At 39.4% G+C, this 14,013-nt stretch overlaps 1 protein-coding gene across 1 annotated transcript; it reads right to left on the bottom strand.

Annotated features, from left to right (window-relative positions):
* Positions 1 to 9,703: 9,703 nt before the first annotated feature.
* GSPT2 (G1 to S phase transition 2) lies at positions 9,704 to 12,213 on the bottom strand. Its single transcript, XM_037153769.2, has 2 exons — positions 12,133 to 12,213; positions 9,704 to 12,027 (listed from the first exon to the last, which is right to left on the bottom strand). The coding sequence occupies exon 2, from the start codon at positions 12,017 to 12,019 to the stop codon at positions 10,130 to 10,132; it is 1,890 nt and encodes a 629-aa protein (XP_037009664.2). The 5' UTR covers positions 12,020 to 12,027; positions 12,133 to 12,213; the 3' UTR covers positions 9,704 to 10,129.
* Between the last annotated feature and the right edge of the window lie 1,800 nt (positions 12,214 to 14,013).

Consider the following 14,013-nt stretch of genomic DNA (forward strand, 5'->3'; position numbering starts at 1 on the left):
CACTCCTTTAATTTTCTTCTCAGCACTTAGTAGTCCTCTGTTCATATTTGTTATTTTCCGTAATATCTCTCTTTCCACTAGATTATACACTCTACAAGGGCACAGATTTTTCTATCATACCTATTGTACCCAGAACATTGCTGATCACATGGTATACTCTAAACAAATGTTTGCTATATAATGTATGAAAAATATCCACTTTGTACCTTCAAAGAAGAAAATTTCTGAAATAGGGGCAGGCCCAATAACATATTTTTATAGGAATTCAAGAAAATGTGTGTTACTACATTCTACTAGAACAAAGAACCTGCTTTCTTCTAGACATTGTGCTAGCCAAGGTGGATGTAGAGATGAACTGTGCATTAGGTTGTTACGCATTTAGTTCCAATAACAACAAAAACCCAAACAGATCAAACAACAGTAAAAACATCTAACAACGGCTTAAACCAGTAGTTCTCAACACTTGTGGAACCATAGAATCATGTGAGAAGTTTAAAAAAAAAACCTTGCAAAATGGAAAATTCTTATCGAGAAGAATTTGACAACATTTAGCATGTACCTATTGGCCCATAAATTCAAGTTCTCAAAATCATAGAAGCACTGTGAAAATATAAAAACATTGTTGATTGCAGAAATACGTGTTACAACAAAAACTGAAATAATTTAAGCAATGTGTGTTATAACAAAAACTAGAATGATTAAATATCCATGAATAGAGGACTTGAAAAAGAAAAATAATTCAATATTATTCAGCTATAAAAAAGGAATGTTAACTATTTCTGTATATTAATTTGGAACACTCTCCAGGTAATATCACCACGCCAAAAAAAATCAAGATGGGGAAAACAGTATAGTACCATATTATTTATCATACATGGTGAGTGTGAATGTATATGAAAGTATAATCAACAAAGTAAACAAAAATGATATAGGAGACAAAATGATATAGAAAGTACAGAGTAAGGAGGGATGAAAAAGAAGCTGGACTCTACTAAAATTTTGTTTTGTAGGTTTGGCTTTCATATTACATAAATTTTCTACATATTTATAAAAATTAATTATGTAAGACAAAAGCAATGAAAAACAACATGAATCTAATAGAATTTATTATTTATCCAGTTGGTGGCATTACCACCCAGAAACCATTTTGAATAATTTAAAAATATAGTCACTTATTCTGTACACTCCTAGTGGATATGATCTGAGATCACCAGAACTAGATGAACATTTTAAACTGTTTTCAGAATCAGTAATTGTAGTGTTAGTGTTGACATGGGTTTTTTTGGCATTGTTGGTTGTGAATTGTGGGGTAATGGTAGTGAATAGTTTTGTTGGTACCACTGGGATTACGGCTTGTGGCTTCAGAGAAAAGATATAAAGATAAGATATTGATGACAAATTATATACCCTGGAGCCCTAAATTTGAAAGGGAAGTATCAGCATAAAACTATATTTTGCTTTAAAATGCATATATATTTCTTACTTCTGCCTCCTACATGCACTAGAAACTATGATGAACCCACTAGCATGCAAACATCATAATTTTACTCTTTAAAAAGCATTTTCCACTAAAAAATAAATCAAGATTACATGATGGACTAGCTCATTTCAGGAACTGTATAGACATGAGTTGAACAACGTAATGTACCAGGAAAAAGGAAGGACTGCTAGGGTCGTGTGGAAAGGACTGTGGGGGCGACTTCTTCACGAGTCCCCCCCGGTGCCACAGACACGAGTGAGTGAATAATGACTGAGAGATGCTGAGATCTGTTTGGGAAGGAGGAGTGGGCTGTGGTCAGTTTCTCAGGGGAGACAAAGGCCAGCAGCAGCCCGTTTCTCCCAGGAGAAAAAGGCCCCGAGCGCCCTCTTCCATAGCCTTTTATTGGGTTGTAATGCACTGGAATACAGGGCAGCAAGGATCAAACAGTAGATAACATTTCAAAGAAATCTGAGGGCTTACTATGAGTCAGTGTCTGTCAGGAAAAGAGTTGCAGAAACTTTGGGAGACATACCCATTTCCTCTCAGACCCTTATCATATAAATGAAAGCACTCTTAGCAGAGCAGATTTCACAGGTTTATCAGCAAGTCTTTGTGATGCCAGATTTTCCCCCAGGACACGCTCTAGCAAGGCAAGCAGCTGCACCCCTCCCCAACAGGTATTCAGGTTTAAGGGGATTAGAACCAGGAAGCACTTCTCCCAGAGAACATGGGGACTTGGTCTATGTCAAAGCTGGGGGAGGGGGTGAGAGTCCATTGCTCCTTATTACAGCCCCCCAGTCCTTCCATGAAGGCCTCCCAAGTGATTGAGTCTAGCTTAGGTTGCCCCCCACTGTGAGGGGTCTTACCCATCAGTGACTTCCAACCAAGCTTTGGGGGCAGGGAGAGGAACTGAGGCAGCGTTTGCTACCAGAGACAGGCTTTGTCTCCTGCAGCTCGCATTCCAAAGGTCGTCCCTCGCTCTTAGCCACAAGGGGTAGAGATACAATTCCTAAAACCAGACAGAGCGGTCTACAACAAAGGACTCAAGAGCTAATATGAAGAGTCTAAATGCCTAAAAATGGGATGATCTGAGCATCTATAAAAATAATAATTAAATACATATAAACACATTAAATGTATTTAAATATTGTATTCATGATGATTCTAAAATATACTCTGTACTCACCTTTAAAAGTTCTAGAAAATAAATTCATAATTTCAAACTGGTAAGTAGAAGGAAAAATTAAATAATTATCCTTCCATTTGTATATTTGCAGTATTACCAAATAATTAATGAGGAATAATTGTATTTAGCTATGCATATTTCTAAAAGCTACTTTCAAGTGAGTTTGCTTTTTTAAACATTTTATTTTTAGAGAGAGGGAAAGGGAGCGAGAAAGAAAGGATGAGAAACATCAATCGCTTCTCATACATGCCCTGATGGAGGAGCCAAACCCACAACCCAGGCATGTGTTATGACTGGAAATCAAACCAGTGACCTTTGGGTTTGTGGGATGATGCCCAACTAACTGAGCCACAACAGTTGGGGTTGAGTTTGCTTTTTTAAAAAAAGATTTATTTTATTTTTAGACAGAGGGGAAGGGAGGGAAAAAGAGAGGGAGAGAAACATCAATGTGCAGTTGCCTCTCACGCACCCCCAGCTGGGGACCTGGCCCAGAACACAGGCATGTGCCATGACTGGGGATCGAACCCTTGACCCTGTGGTTTGCAGGCCAGTGCTCAATCCACTGAGCCACACCAGCCAGAGCTGAGTTTGCTTTTTTTATAGGAAAATTTTAAGTGTTTGTAACATCCAATAATCACATTCTTGAAACAATTCTTAAACATTTCATAAGTCATTTATTTGTAAATCAATAAATTTATGTTGCTAAACCAAAGATTTAGAAAATGAAGAGTACATTAGTAATGTGTAGGCATGTTGAATGAGACTATTTGCACAGGTGTGAATGTTTTATAAGTAGCATAATAATTGCATTAATTTACCATGGATGTCAGTGTTTATAAACTCATTTTTATTATCAACTCTCCTCAAAAAGTATCAATTCTGCTCAGTTCTATACTTGAAGTATTACTATGCAGCTAATAAACAGGGCTTTACCTTTTATTTTTATTTACTTTTCTTTTAAAATTATTATTATTATTATTACTTTTATTTTTAAAGATTTTATTTACTTATCTTTAGAGGGGAAGGAGAAGGGGGTTAGAGAAACATCAGTGCGTGGTTGCCTCTAGTGCATCCCCTGCTGGGAACTGGCCTGCAGGGAACTGGCCTGCAACCCAGGCATGTGCCCTGACTGGGAATCAAACCACGATCTTCTGGTTCCCAGGCCCACACTCAATCCACTGAGCTACACCAGCCAGGGCTTAAATTTTTATTATTTTTTATTATTGATACTGTTACAGATATCCCCCTTTTCCTCTTCTTTACCCCCCTCAACCCAGCCCCCACTTACCTTTTATCTTTAAATAGTGATAAGAAGTCTGGAAGTACTTGCGTTGGTCCAGGTGCTCAAAGATGCCATAAGCATACTACAGCTTGCATCTTCCTGCTCAACCATTTTCAGCCCATTGACTCTATGACCGCATGCTTGCCTCAATATGCATGCAGCAGTTCCATACAACTCTGTCACATTCCAAGTAACGTCATTATCTTCTCTCACATCTATCCTTCTTATTAAGAAACAGCCTTTTCTATAAAATTCCCTACCACTTTTCCTTTAAACTTTATTGGGCAGAAATGGGCCACCTGGCCACCTATGGGTGTAAGGGAGGCTGGAAAAGCCATCATTTGACAAAAGGGAATGGGATAGCTTTGATTGAACTGGAGAAATCCTGAAGTTCACCCTCAGTCCCAGAACAAACATACTGATTTTTTTAACCAATCAGTTTTTCTTACTATAGGACATTGGTAGGAAAGGCTGTTGGGTCAGCAATAGAAAAATCCAGTGAGAAAGAATTCTAGAATTAAAAACAGTCAAGGGTAAAAACTGAATATGCACTGAAGGTAATAAACTCACAAGAATTGAGCCACATACTGTTTCCAGGCACTTTCATATCTGCTGCCTTGTTCAGCTCTCACAATCCTATAAACAAGGTTAACTGGTATTATTTCCATGTTATGCATTAGTGACCAGAGACTCATAGAGGGGCAACGTAGTTTGTTTAGTGTTCATAGTGCATTACATTACCCCTCTGTTATGGATCATAGTCCCTTGACTGGCTTACCAAGATCACTGTCAGGAACATAAATAGGGGAAGAACAAGAGATACACTATTTTGTTCAGCACTGTACTAGGCATATTCTATTTTTCTTTTTCACAGTGGGCATGTCAAGAAGGGGACATATTTTGATTTTGGCCACTTCTCTGATGATAGGATCTTCCAACAGAGGTAGGGGCACTAGGGTGGCTCGGAGAAGAATTTGCCCATTGTTGCAGCTGTTGCCAGTCTGTACATTCAAGTCATATGTATTATCTTGGACCCCACTAACTCAGTCAGGCACTGGTAGATAGTATAGAGCCTCATACCCACACCTGTGAGTTTGTGAGGCTTGGCAATGTCACCATCCTCAGTTGGCTGCCATGCTGCCAGTATTACCAGCAATTTTGACCTCTTTGTCTTATAGAAGGTGTGTTGTGCATTAGTCACCTAGCTACCTGTCAACCCAGCTCAGATTCTGCTACAAAAGCAATGACCTTTCTTCTCATGTCCCCAACTTCTCTCCAGCCCTTGAATACTGTGCCATCCATAGAGGCAAACAGTTCTTGAATTATGTTAACATTTGGTCACTGCAACATTTTGCTCACCACCAGGATCTTGTTAAGCCACCTCTCATCCATCCTGAATCACCATCCTCTAAGGTTAGGGCCTCCTTAGTTAAATCTACTGTCCCTCAAACTCTCTTTATTCCCTTTTTTGGTATATTTTATTGATTATGCTATTAGTTTTCCCAATTTTCCCCCTTTATTTTCCCTCGGCCCTGCACCCCCAACCCTCCAGCATTCTTCCTATCAGATCATGTCCATGGGTTTTACATATAAGTTCTTTGACTTCTCTGTTTCCTATACCATTCTTAACCTCTCCCCATTTTATGCCTACTAATTATGCTTCTTCTTCCCTGTACCTTCCCCCCCCATTCTTCCTCTCCCCCTCCCCACGGAAAACCCTCCATGTAGTGTCCATTTCTCTGATTCTGTTCCTGTTCTAGTTGTTTGCTTAGTTTTTGTTTTTTAGGTTTGGTTGTTGATATTTGTGTTTGTTGTCATTTTACTGTTCATAGTTTGGACCATCTTTTTCTTAGATAGGTCCCTCTAACATTTCATATAATAAGGGTTGGTGATGATGAATTCCTTTAACTTGACCTTGTCTGGGAAGCACTCTTATCTGCCCTTCCATTCTAAATGATAGCTTAGCTGGAAAGAGTCATCTTGGATGGAGGTCTTTGCCTTTTAAATGTGGGAAATATATGCTTGCAACACATGTTCCCTTTTAGACCAGTTCTTTTTGGTTTAGCATGTATTGAAGAACAGAAATGTGAACAGAGTGTTCTGTCATTACCATCACTCAGGAGCTAAGCCTTTAGATGTTTAAAAGTGTTTAATCCATTTTATTTCACTTAATCACTTATACCCTATCCAATTGGTAAAAGAAGCTAATGCAGTTTAGAAAGCTAAATAATATATATCATATGAGCATCAATTAAAGCAGGGTGCAAAAAAAATAGAAAGGTAGAAATCAAACACTAACCTTCAATTCAGGGACTGACAGCTAAACCTGTAGAAGACATTTGGGGTCTTTGTTAGTCCTTTGCCATGTGACAATATTTTCTTCCTTTGTAAATTTATTGGTCTGGCCAAAGGTCACTGATGGACTGTGGTAGTGCTATAAAAGCAATCTCAGGAGAGAATTAATCTAAGTCTCTGTTAGGGACCAGAGGAAGCCTTTTACTCAATGCCCCAAATGTGAAAGAAGAGTTATAACTGGATATATATTGGATACCTGTCATATCAAGTGAGAGATGCAGTAGCATGGTTGTGTATAGCAGCTAGACTTGGACAAATCTTTTTTTGTTGTTCCTCTCACGCTGAAACTAAACTATCTTCGCAATGTCCTCTATTTGGACTTTTGAAGAAGTTCAACAATCAAAGAGAAAATAATCTTCATTAGGGAGCTGAGAAATGCCTGCAAATTATCTGTGTACATAAATTCTGATTGCTTAATATAAGCTGAATAGAAAATAAGAGGCTCTGCCGAAACCCCTTGTGATTGATATCTGACTCTGAGAGCCTGAACCTTTCATCCACTGACTTAAAAAAAGCTATAATAGTTTTTTAATGGTAAGTGAAAGAAAAGAGAATCCTCCTAGAATTTAGACAAATTTCCTCTAACACAATCTGGTATCAAGCTGTGCCCTTTTATGTAGGCAAAGCTTTCTTTTTTTTTTTTTTCTTGTTTTCTCATACATGGCATGCTCATACAATAAGTTAATTTTTTCTTTTCCCTTTCCCTGGATTTTGGTGATCCAGTAGACATTAACACACGCCCAAGAGCTCACGTGCACAATTCTCAAATTCTAAGGCAAGTCACATTCCCCACTCTGTGGAATTAGTGGTGTCCCTGGTGAGAAACTTTGGATCAAATTTTTCTTCCCCCCAGGGTCCAATCATGAGTAGATACTGTAACTGAAAACTAGGACAAATGGAAATATGCCAATAGTCTTAACAGAGACTATAGAAAGAACCACAAGGAACATAAAAATTGGTACTGGATCAATGAACATAATCAAATGCTCAGGCTTTGGTGGAACTTCTGTTGTGGTTGAATAGTTTATTTTTTAATGGCCATCAAGTGTTAACTAATCATCTCCCTGTTGCTAAACAGTTCATTTTAACTGAAATGAATTGAGTATTTGTATTACAAAATGTTCATAAGTAAACTTTTAAAAGAGCAAGTTCTTGCATTTTAGTAAACCAGAATTATGATATTGTGAAAGGAAGGTCTACTTTGAGAAAGGATTTGTCTTTTGAAGACAGAAACAGTGACCATAGTAAATATTAAAAGCACTGGCAATGTGTCCTGGGTACCAGAGGAAGATCATCACCACAATGTGGATGTTTGCTAGCTTCTACCCAGCCCAAACTTTCCCCTTTCCTTCTTGTGTCTTTGCTAAAGTACAGAATAAGTGGGCACCTTTCCCTAATTCTCCTTAGGTTTGTCCCACAATGACCAGAAAAATGAAAGAAACTTGGGAGAAAAGTTGCCAAGAGCCAATAGTTAAACAATTACTGCACTGAGAAAGCCTAAAGTATTAAGTCCAGAATGTATTTACAGCAAGCAGTCAGACTTGAGGAGTCCCTACATTATTATGGTTGCCAGGAATTTGAGTTGAAGATCTAAGGACAGTTCAATTAAGTTGGTCTGAATTGGAAGCGATAGGGAGCTCTAAAGGGACACTACTTCGAATGTCCTTCAGAAACCAGCACTGTGTTTGTGAATGGCCCCAATTTGCAGTATTTAGAGACCACCACCAGACATTAAGAACTGTAAAGGAAGGTTCTCAGAAAGTTAGAAAAAAATGTTACCTTGAGTTTATATCTACTTTCCAACAGAGCCAAAGTGTAGTGTCTCCAACCACCTGGATGATCTGTTTCTTATTGAAAAGAACTGGTTTCCAAAATCTATTTACAAAGATTTATGTCCTGCTCTCTGACAGATTTTTTTAAAAACACAATCTAGAGCACCTGGTGAAGAAATTGCTGTACAACTGGCTAACGGGAAAGACATTTCAGAGGCAGACGTTGGTGGGAAATTATCCAAATTAAATGGAGAGAAGAGTTCTGTCCTGCCTTGTGGTTTTGTCTTATTAGTGAAAGATATCCATAATCCCATTGGTAAATTACTAAAATTGCAAAAAATAAGATTGATGCATCAGAAACACATCTAATAAGTAACTGGCAGGGCAAAACTTTTAGCAAACACTGGATTAGCCTGTATTTTGTTCCAAGTTCAGAGCACAGAGGCAAGAGTAGGAACTCTAAAATAAAGATGAAACTCTTGCTACTAACATTCTAATTATTAAAGGACTAGGTCCAAGACAGCAAGGCACATCCCTGTGGATTAGGTTAGCTGACATACAACCAAATAAAAACTCTACTTTCCCATGTTAGGGAAAGTGCCCTGTATATGTTTGTTGGATCATTTATAGAACCATGCTGCTGGCGCTCTGACAAGACCAGTGGTTATCTCTGACAGGTTACACATCCTGGAATTACATGGGTGCATAAGGGGACCATGAAGGGGACACCACCTTTTCCTCAACATGGGCCCAGGGTGTTCCGGCAAGTCTCCACCCCTGTTCAACCAGCCCAGGAGTGTGAGGAATTGGCTCTGCCCATCATTAGGCAAGTTTTTCCATGGGGCCATTACACACTTACCAAGACTAAACATTCTTGCAGCTGTTTATAGTTATGCAGGTTATAAGGCCACTCTCCTGGCAGTAATAGTAGCCACCCAGGATCCATAGCTGGTATTTTTCTCAATCTGCTGTTCAGAGATCAAGTCTAATATCTCTGACCCCAAAAGTGGTTTATAATCTGGTTGTCAGAATGACCTTCCACCTTTCCTACTAACTCCAAGTACTGAAGAAAGCTGGAATGGTCCCTTCATTTCCCAGCTCAGGACCCTTACTAAATGACTTGCAGCCCTATTAAAGCATTTTTCTTCTCAGTAGTCATGCCCCTTTATTGTACTGTGTTGCACATCCCAAGTCTCATGTTGAACGAAACAAAGGGGCATGTTAAGATGAAGGAATGCAGATAAGAGTTTAGTCAACATATGGTCTGAATCTCCAGGTAAATTGGTAATTTGGCCACGTTCAACATCAGGGCACCTGACAAATGGCATCAGCCCTTCTTTTTTCAGATCATAGGTAAGAAAGCAGAAGAGCTCTTTTGTTGACTGGACTTAGACATAGAAAACAAAGTTCACTGGGAAAAGCCCTAAGATCAATTTTTTCCAAAATTAATTTTTTTCCTTTAATATGAACCTGTGCATTGTTTGTAAATGCCTGATCTAAAATAGCGAGTGGAGAACAGTTTTTAAAAGCCCAATAAAATGTATTCAATTACTTCAGAAAGTAAAAAAGCTAACTATAAAATATTGGACACACATTCAGAAATAATTCAAAAGCATTTCACATACTAGTAAGACTTTCAAATGGAATATTTTATTCACATGTTACTTGTCTTTTTAACATATACACACACACTGACACACTCTGACTGGTCTGCGTGAACAGGGTTGTCTAAATATCCTAAGAGAAAATGAAAAATTAAAAAATATATTAATTTTTCATTGTTATACACAATTACATCCACATCACTTACAAAGCTATTACTGATTCTGTCCAAAGAAGCAGAATGGTACAGGAAGAGGAAACCTGTGGGTAAGTTCATCAGTAAAACAACAGAGATCTCAACATGAGAAAGCTGACAAAACATGAATTTTTGCTGTGAAATTTTTCTTTGCAAAATATGGAAAAAAGTCTGTGAATGACCAGTAAATAAGAGATAGTAGTGAACTTTTACAGTCAATTCTCACAGTATTGTGCAGGAATATCAAGAAAACTGCTCAGTCCTTCTCTGGGACCAGTTTCAGAACTTTTCCAATTGCAATGGTCTTACCCTCATCTCTTAAAGTAAAACGACCCATCTGAGGAAAATCTTTGAATGTCTCAAGGCAGATAGTTCCTGCTGTCCTTAAACGCGCAATGCATACTTGATCTTGTTTCACGAAGCGGGGCCGTGTCTTACTTTTTTCTCCAGATTTTTTGTCTACCAAGGAGATTAAGGCTGTTATCTCAACTTCCTCAATACAAGTGTGAATGTGCAGCACTGCATTATAACCTGGGCAGATGATGGACTTGTGCTCAATAATCACTATCTGAACATCAAATGTGCGTCCAGAATGGCAAAGATTATTAGGGTCACAAAGTATAAATCCTGGAAGAATCTCTTCTTCTTCAATTCCCTTCAGTCTGATTTTAAGGTTTTCACCTGGAGCTACATAATCAGTTTCAGCATCATCAGAAAGGATTCCAAGAACTTCCACATTGTGCTTGTTTGGCATCATCACAAGCTGCTGGCCTTTAAAAATGGATCCTGATTCCAGCTTTCCTAGGACCACAGTGCCCATATCCTTGTACTTATCCACAATTGGCAGTCTAATTGGTCCATCAATTGATCTGTTGAAGTTTGGCATGTTATCCAAATATGGAATAAATGGTAATCCAGTGTACCAAGGGCAGAAATCTGATTGCTCTTTAATATTTGCCCCAGTTAGCCCTGAGCAGGGCATAAAGTGAATGTCCTTTTTGGGGCTGAAGCCAACTTTTTTCAAAAAGGGTACCAGTTTTTCTTTACATTCTTCATATCTCTCGCTACTCCAATTTACTGTGGGATCATCCATCTTATTAATAAGTACTATTAAATGTTTTACCCCTGCTGTTTTTGCCAACATAGCATGTTCTCGCGTCTGTCCACCTTTTTCAAAGCCAGTTTCAAACTCTCCTTTCCTGGCAGAAATGACCAGTACAGCCAAATCAGCTTGAGAGGCACCACCAATCATATTTGGGACAAAACTCTTGTGGCCAGGGGCATCTAAAATTGTGAAATGTTTCTTTTCTGTTTCAAAATAGGCACGACCCACTTCTACTGTTTTACCCTTGTCTCGTTCTTCCTGATTTGTGTCTAAGGCCCAGGACAAATACCAAGTTTCTCTGTTTTTTTCTTTAGCTTCTCTTTCATATTTCTCAAGTGTTCTTTTGTCAACCATTCCTGTCAAAAACATTATCTGTCCTCCAATGGTTGACTTGCCAGCATCTACGTGCCCAATAAATACCACATTTACATGCTCTTTTTTAGGAGCACCTGAAGGTAGGACCACAAATTTAGATTTTCTCATCTCCTCTTTCTCCATCACTTCCTGGCCACTTTCTTCTGGGGGCCCTGAATCTCCCAATGAACTACCCCCTGGTTTGGCTTCACTTATTTCTTTATTGTTCTCCCATGACTCCTCTAGAACCATCTCCACCTCTCCATTTTCTACAACAGGTTCTGAAATTTCCATGGTAACGCTTGAATTGGAACCTTCATGCAACACTATCTGTTCCTCTTTGGAATGTTCCACAGGTGCCCCCAGTCCCAGCCTTTTACCTTGTGAGTTGCCCGCGCCGGTGTAGGTTTCCTCGATGCTGGTGTTGTCGGCCGGGGAGGTTTGCAGCTGTGTCTGGCCCCGTAGGAAGGAGGGTACAAACTCCGCGGCGTGTACGTTAGGCACGAAGGGTTTGGCGTTGACGTTGAGCTGACGGCTGAAGGCCGCGCTGATGTGCTCACATTGGGCCTCCGTCACCGGCGGCGAAGAGGCTGGGTCCCCGCTGGGGGCCGAACCCAGGGTTTCCATGTCCACCTGGTCCCAGCAGTCGGGCGCCGAGTCGCTGCTGCTGCTACCCGTATCCATCATCTAAGGACCTGATGGATGGCGGGGAGGGAGCGGGCTCAGCAGGACAGAAAGAGCGGGCTATGCAGACTGGGGAAAGCAACAAGAGCGCAGGGCCAAGAGGTAGCAACACGAACCTTAGCGGTAGCGCGCAGGCAGCTATGTACAGACACTGCATTCGCAGCTGCTGCGGCGGCAGCAGATATGGCGGCTCAAGCCTCTCCTCTTGTGTGTGAGCGGATCTCCTCCCCCAAACCCCAACCACTTCCGACTCCTCCACTGCCGACCCAGCGCCTGGCATGGATTGACCCCTCGCTGCCATCCGTACGATTGGTCTCCTTAGTTCTCAGTCATGGGCTAAGTCCAAAAGTATGATTTTTAAAATGAAAATTTGTAGTTATTTTGTTCACACGATTTGGGAGAGCAATTTGACCACTTTAATGATCAAATCTAGACAGGCACATCTGATTTACAATTCTACTGAAAGATGCAAGAAAACATAAAAATTCCTATTGAACAAACGGAGGCATGTTGTGGGTTAACTACCTAGAAACCCAGCAAGAAAAGGAAGAAATTACTGACAAGGGAGGCACTCATGACATACACAAAGATGTAGGTGAATCTAGGAAATGTACCTTTAGATCATTCATTAATTTGAAACCCTGGAGGCCTTTTGATTTTCCCGTTTTCCATGTGCACCCATAAGCCTTTAAGTTTTGCTGATGGTGTCAACAGTATAAGGATAAGGCTATAATATTGTTTCATGTTAAGCACTGTGGTTCTATGGAATAACCTTGTCCCAGTGAAGCTATCCCAACTACAGCATTTGTGCAGGTGTCGACAATTGCTGGCCTGCTATACTGTGTGGTGCATCATGCGCATAAGAACTAGACTCTGATCGCTTTATTCATCTGACAAACTGTAATCTGGGTATACCTGCCCCCCATCACCAACACCTTCCCAGAGTACAGTAGGTCCACAGGCTTTTCTGCTTCACTTCGGGGGCCTGGAATCTCACTCACTGGTGGCCACGGGTTTGCTTTAACAAAGAATCACTGTCATGTTGGAACTTTCCTCAGTTAGTAGCAATGCCATGGGACTATGGGTATCAGCCTATAGCTGATAAACAGACGGAGACCTGTGACATGCACAAAACATGTAAGACCCTAGTCAATAGAATCTCACTCTTAGAAAGAGATTATAACATTTGAGCCAAAGCCTACAAGATCTAGTTTGTAAATTATCTTAATTTAGGTCAGACTGAAATAGAAAAAAGATCCCGGCAAAATATAATTTGCTGGTACAAGATGAAGTTATAGAGTTGGATAGTAAATAAATCCAACAACAAGTCAAAATATTATAAAAATTAGTAACTGATTGATAACTTAAGACTTTTGTTCCCCAGATTTTAAGGGTACAAAGATGTCCTATGTCTAACATGCTGGGATCCCAGATGGTTTCATTCTGAGGCTGCCACTCTTTTACTAGCTCTATGCTTTTTCCAAGCTATTCCCTCTGAAATCCCTTCTTTTTTTTTTTTTGCCTTAGATAATGGCTTAATTATTTGCCGTCACATAAAAAGAAAGTGCATACCTATTCACAATACTTTGAGGTACCAATTGTAAAGAAAGTCCTTAATTATTTCTCTTTATTTGAGAGTTTTCAAAATAATGATTTGGTTGCCTATAATCCTTTACAGATGAAAAATAAGGATATTTCAAGAGAAAAATTATGAATTATTTGATTTATATATATTTGATGTGTTTTAAACAATTCTCTTATGATACTGATTGATGTTAAGATGGTCCATCATTGGCCACTGGAAACCCATTCAAATTGGGTTCTGAATCATTTCGAGACTGTACTAGTAGTCCTTGATGGTTTATTATCTGGTATGACAATACTGTCATACATATGTATCAGGCCAATTGTATACATTTCTGCCAAACCAGAAATACTGCTTTTCAACGATAATAGAGGATGATGAAATTACAAAATAAAACAATTATTCATTTTAT

This window comes from Artibeus jamaicensis, unplaced genomic scaffold (genome assembly GCF_021234435.1).
Source record: "Artibeus jamaicensis isolate MK-2021 breed Jamaican fruit bat unplaced genomic scaffold, CSHL_Jam_final contig_1769, whole genome shotgun sequence".
NCBI classification, from domain to species: Eukaryota; Metazoa; Chordata; class Mammalia; order Chiroptera; family Phyllostomidae; genus Artibeus; species Artibeus jamaicensis.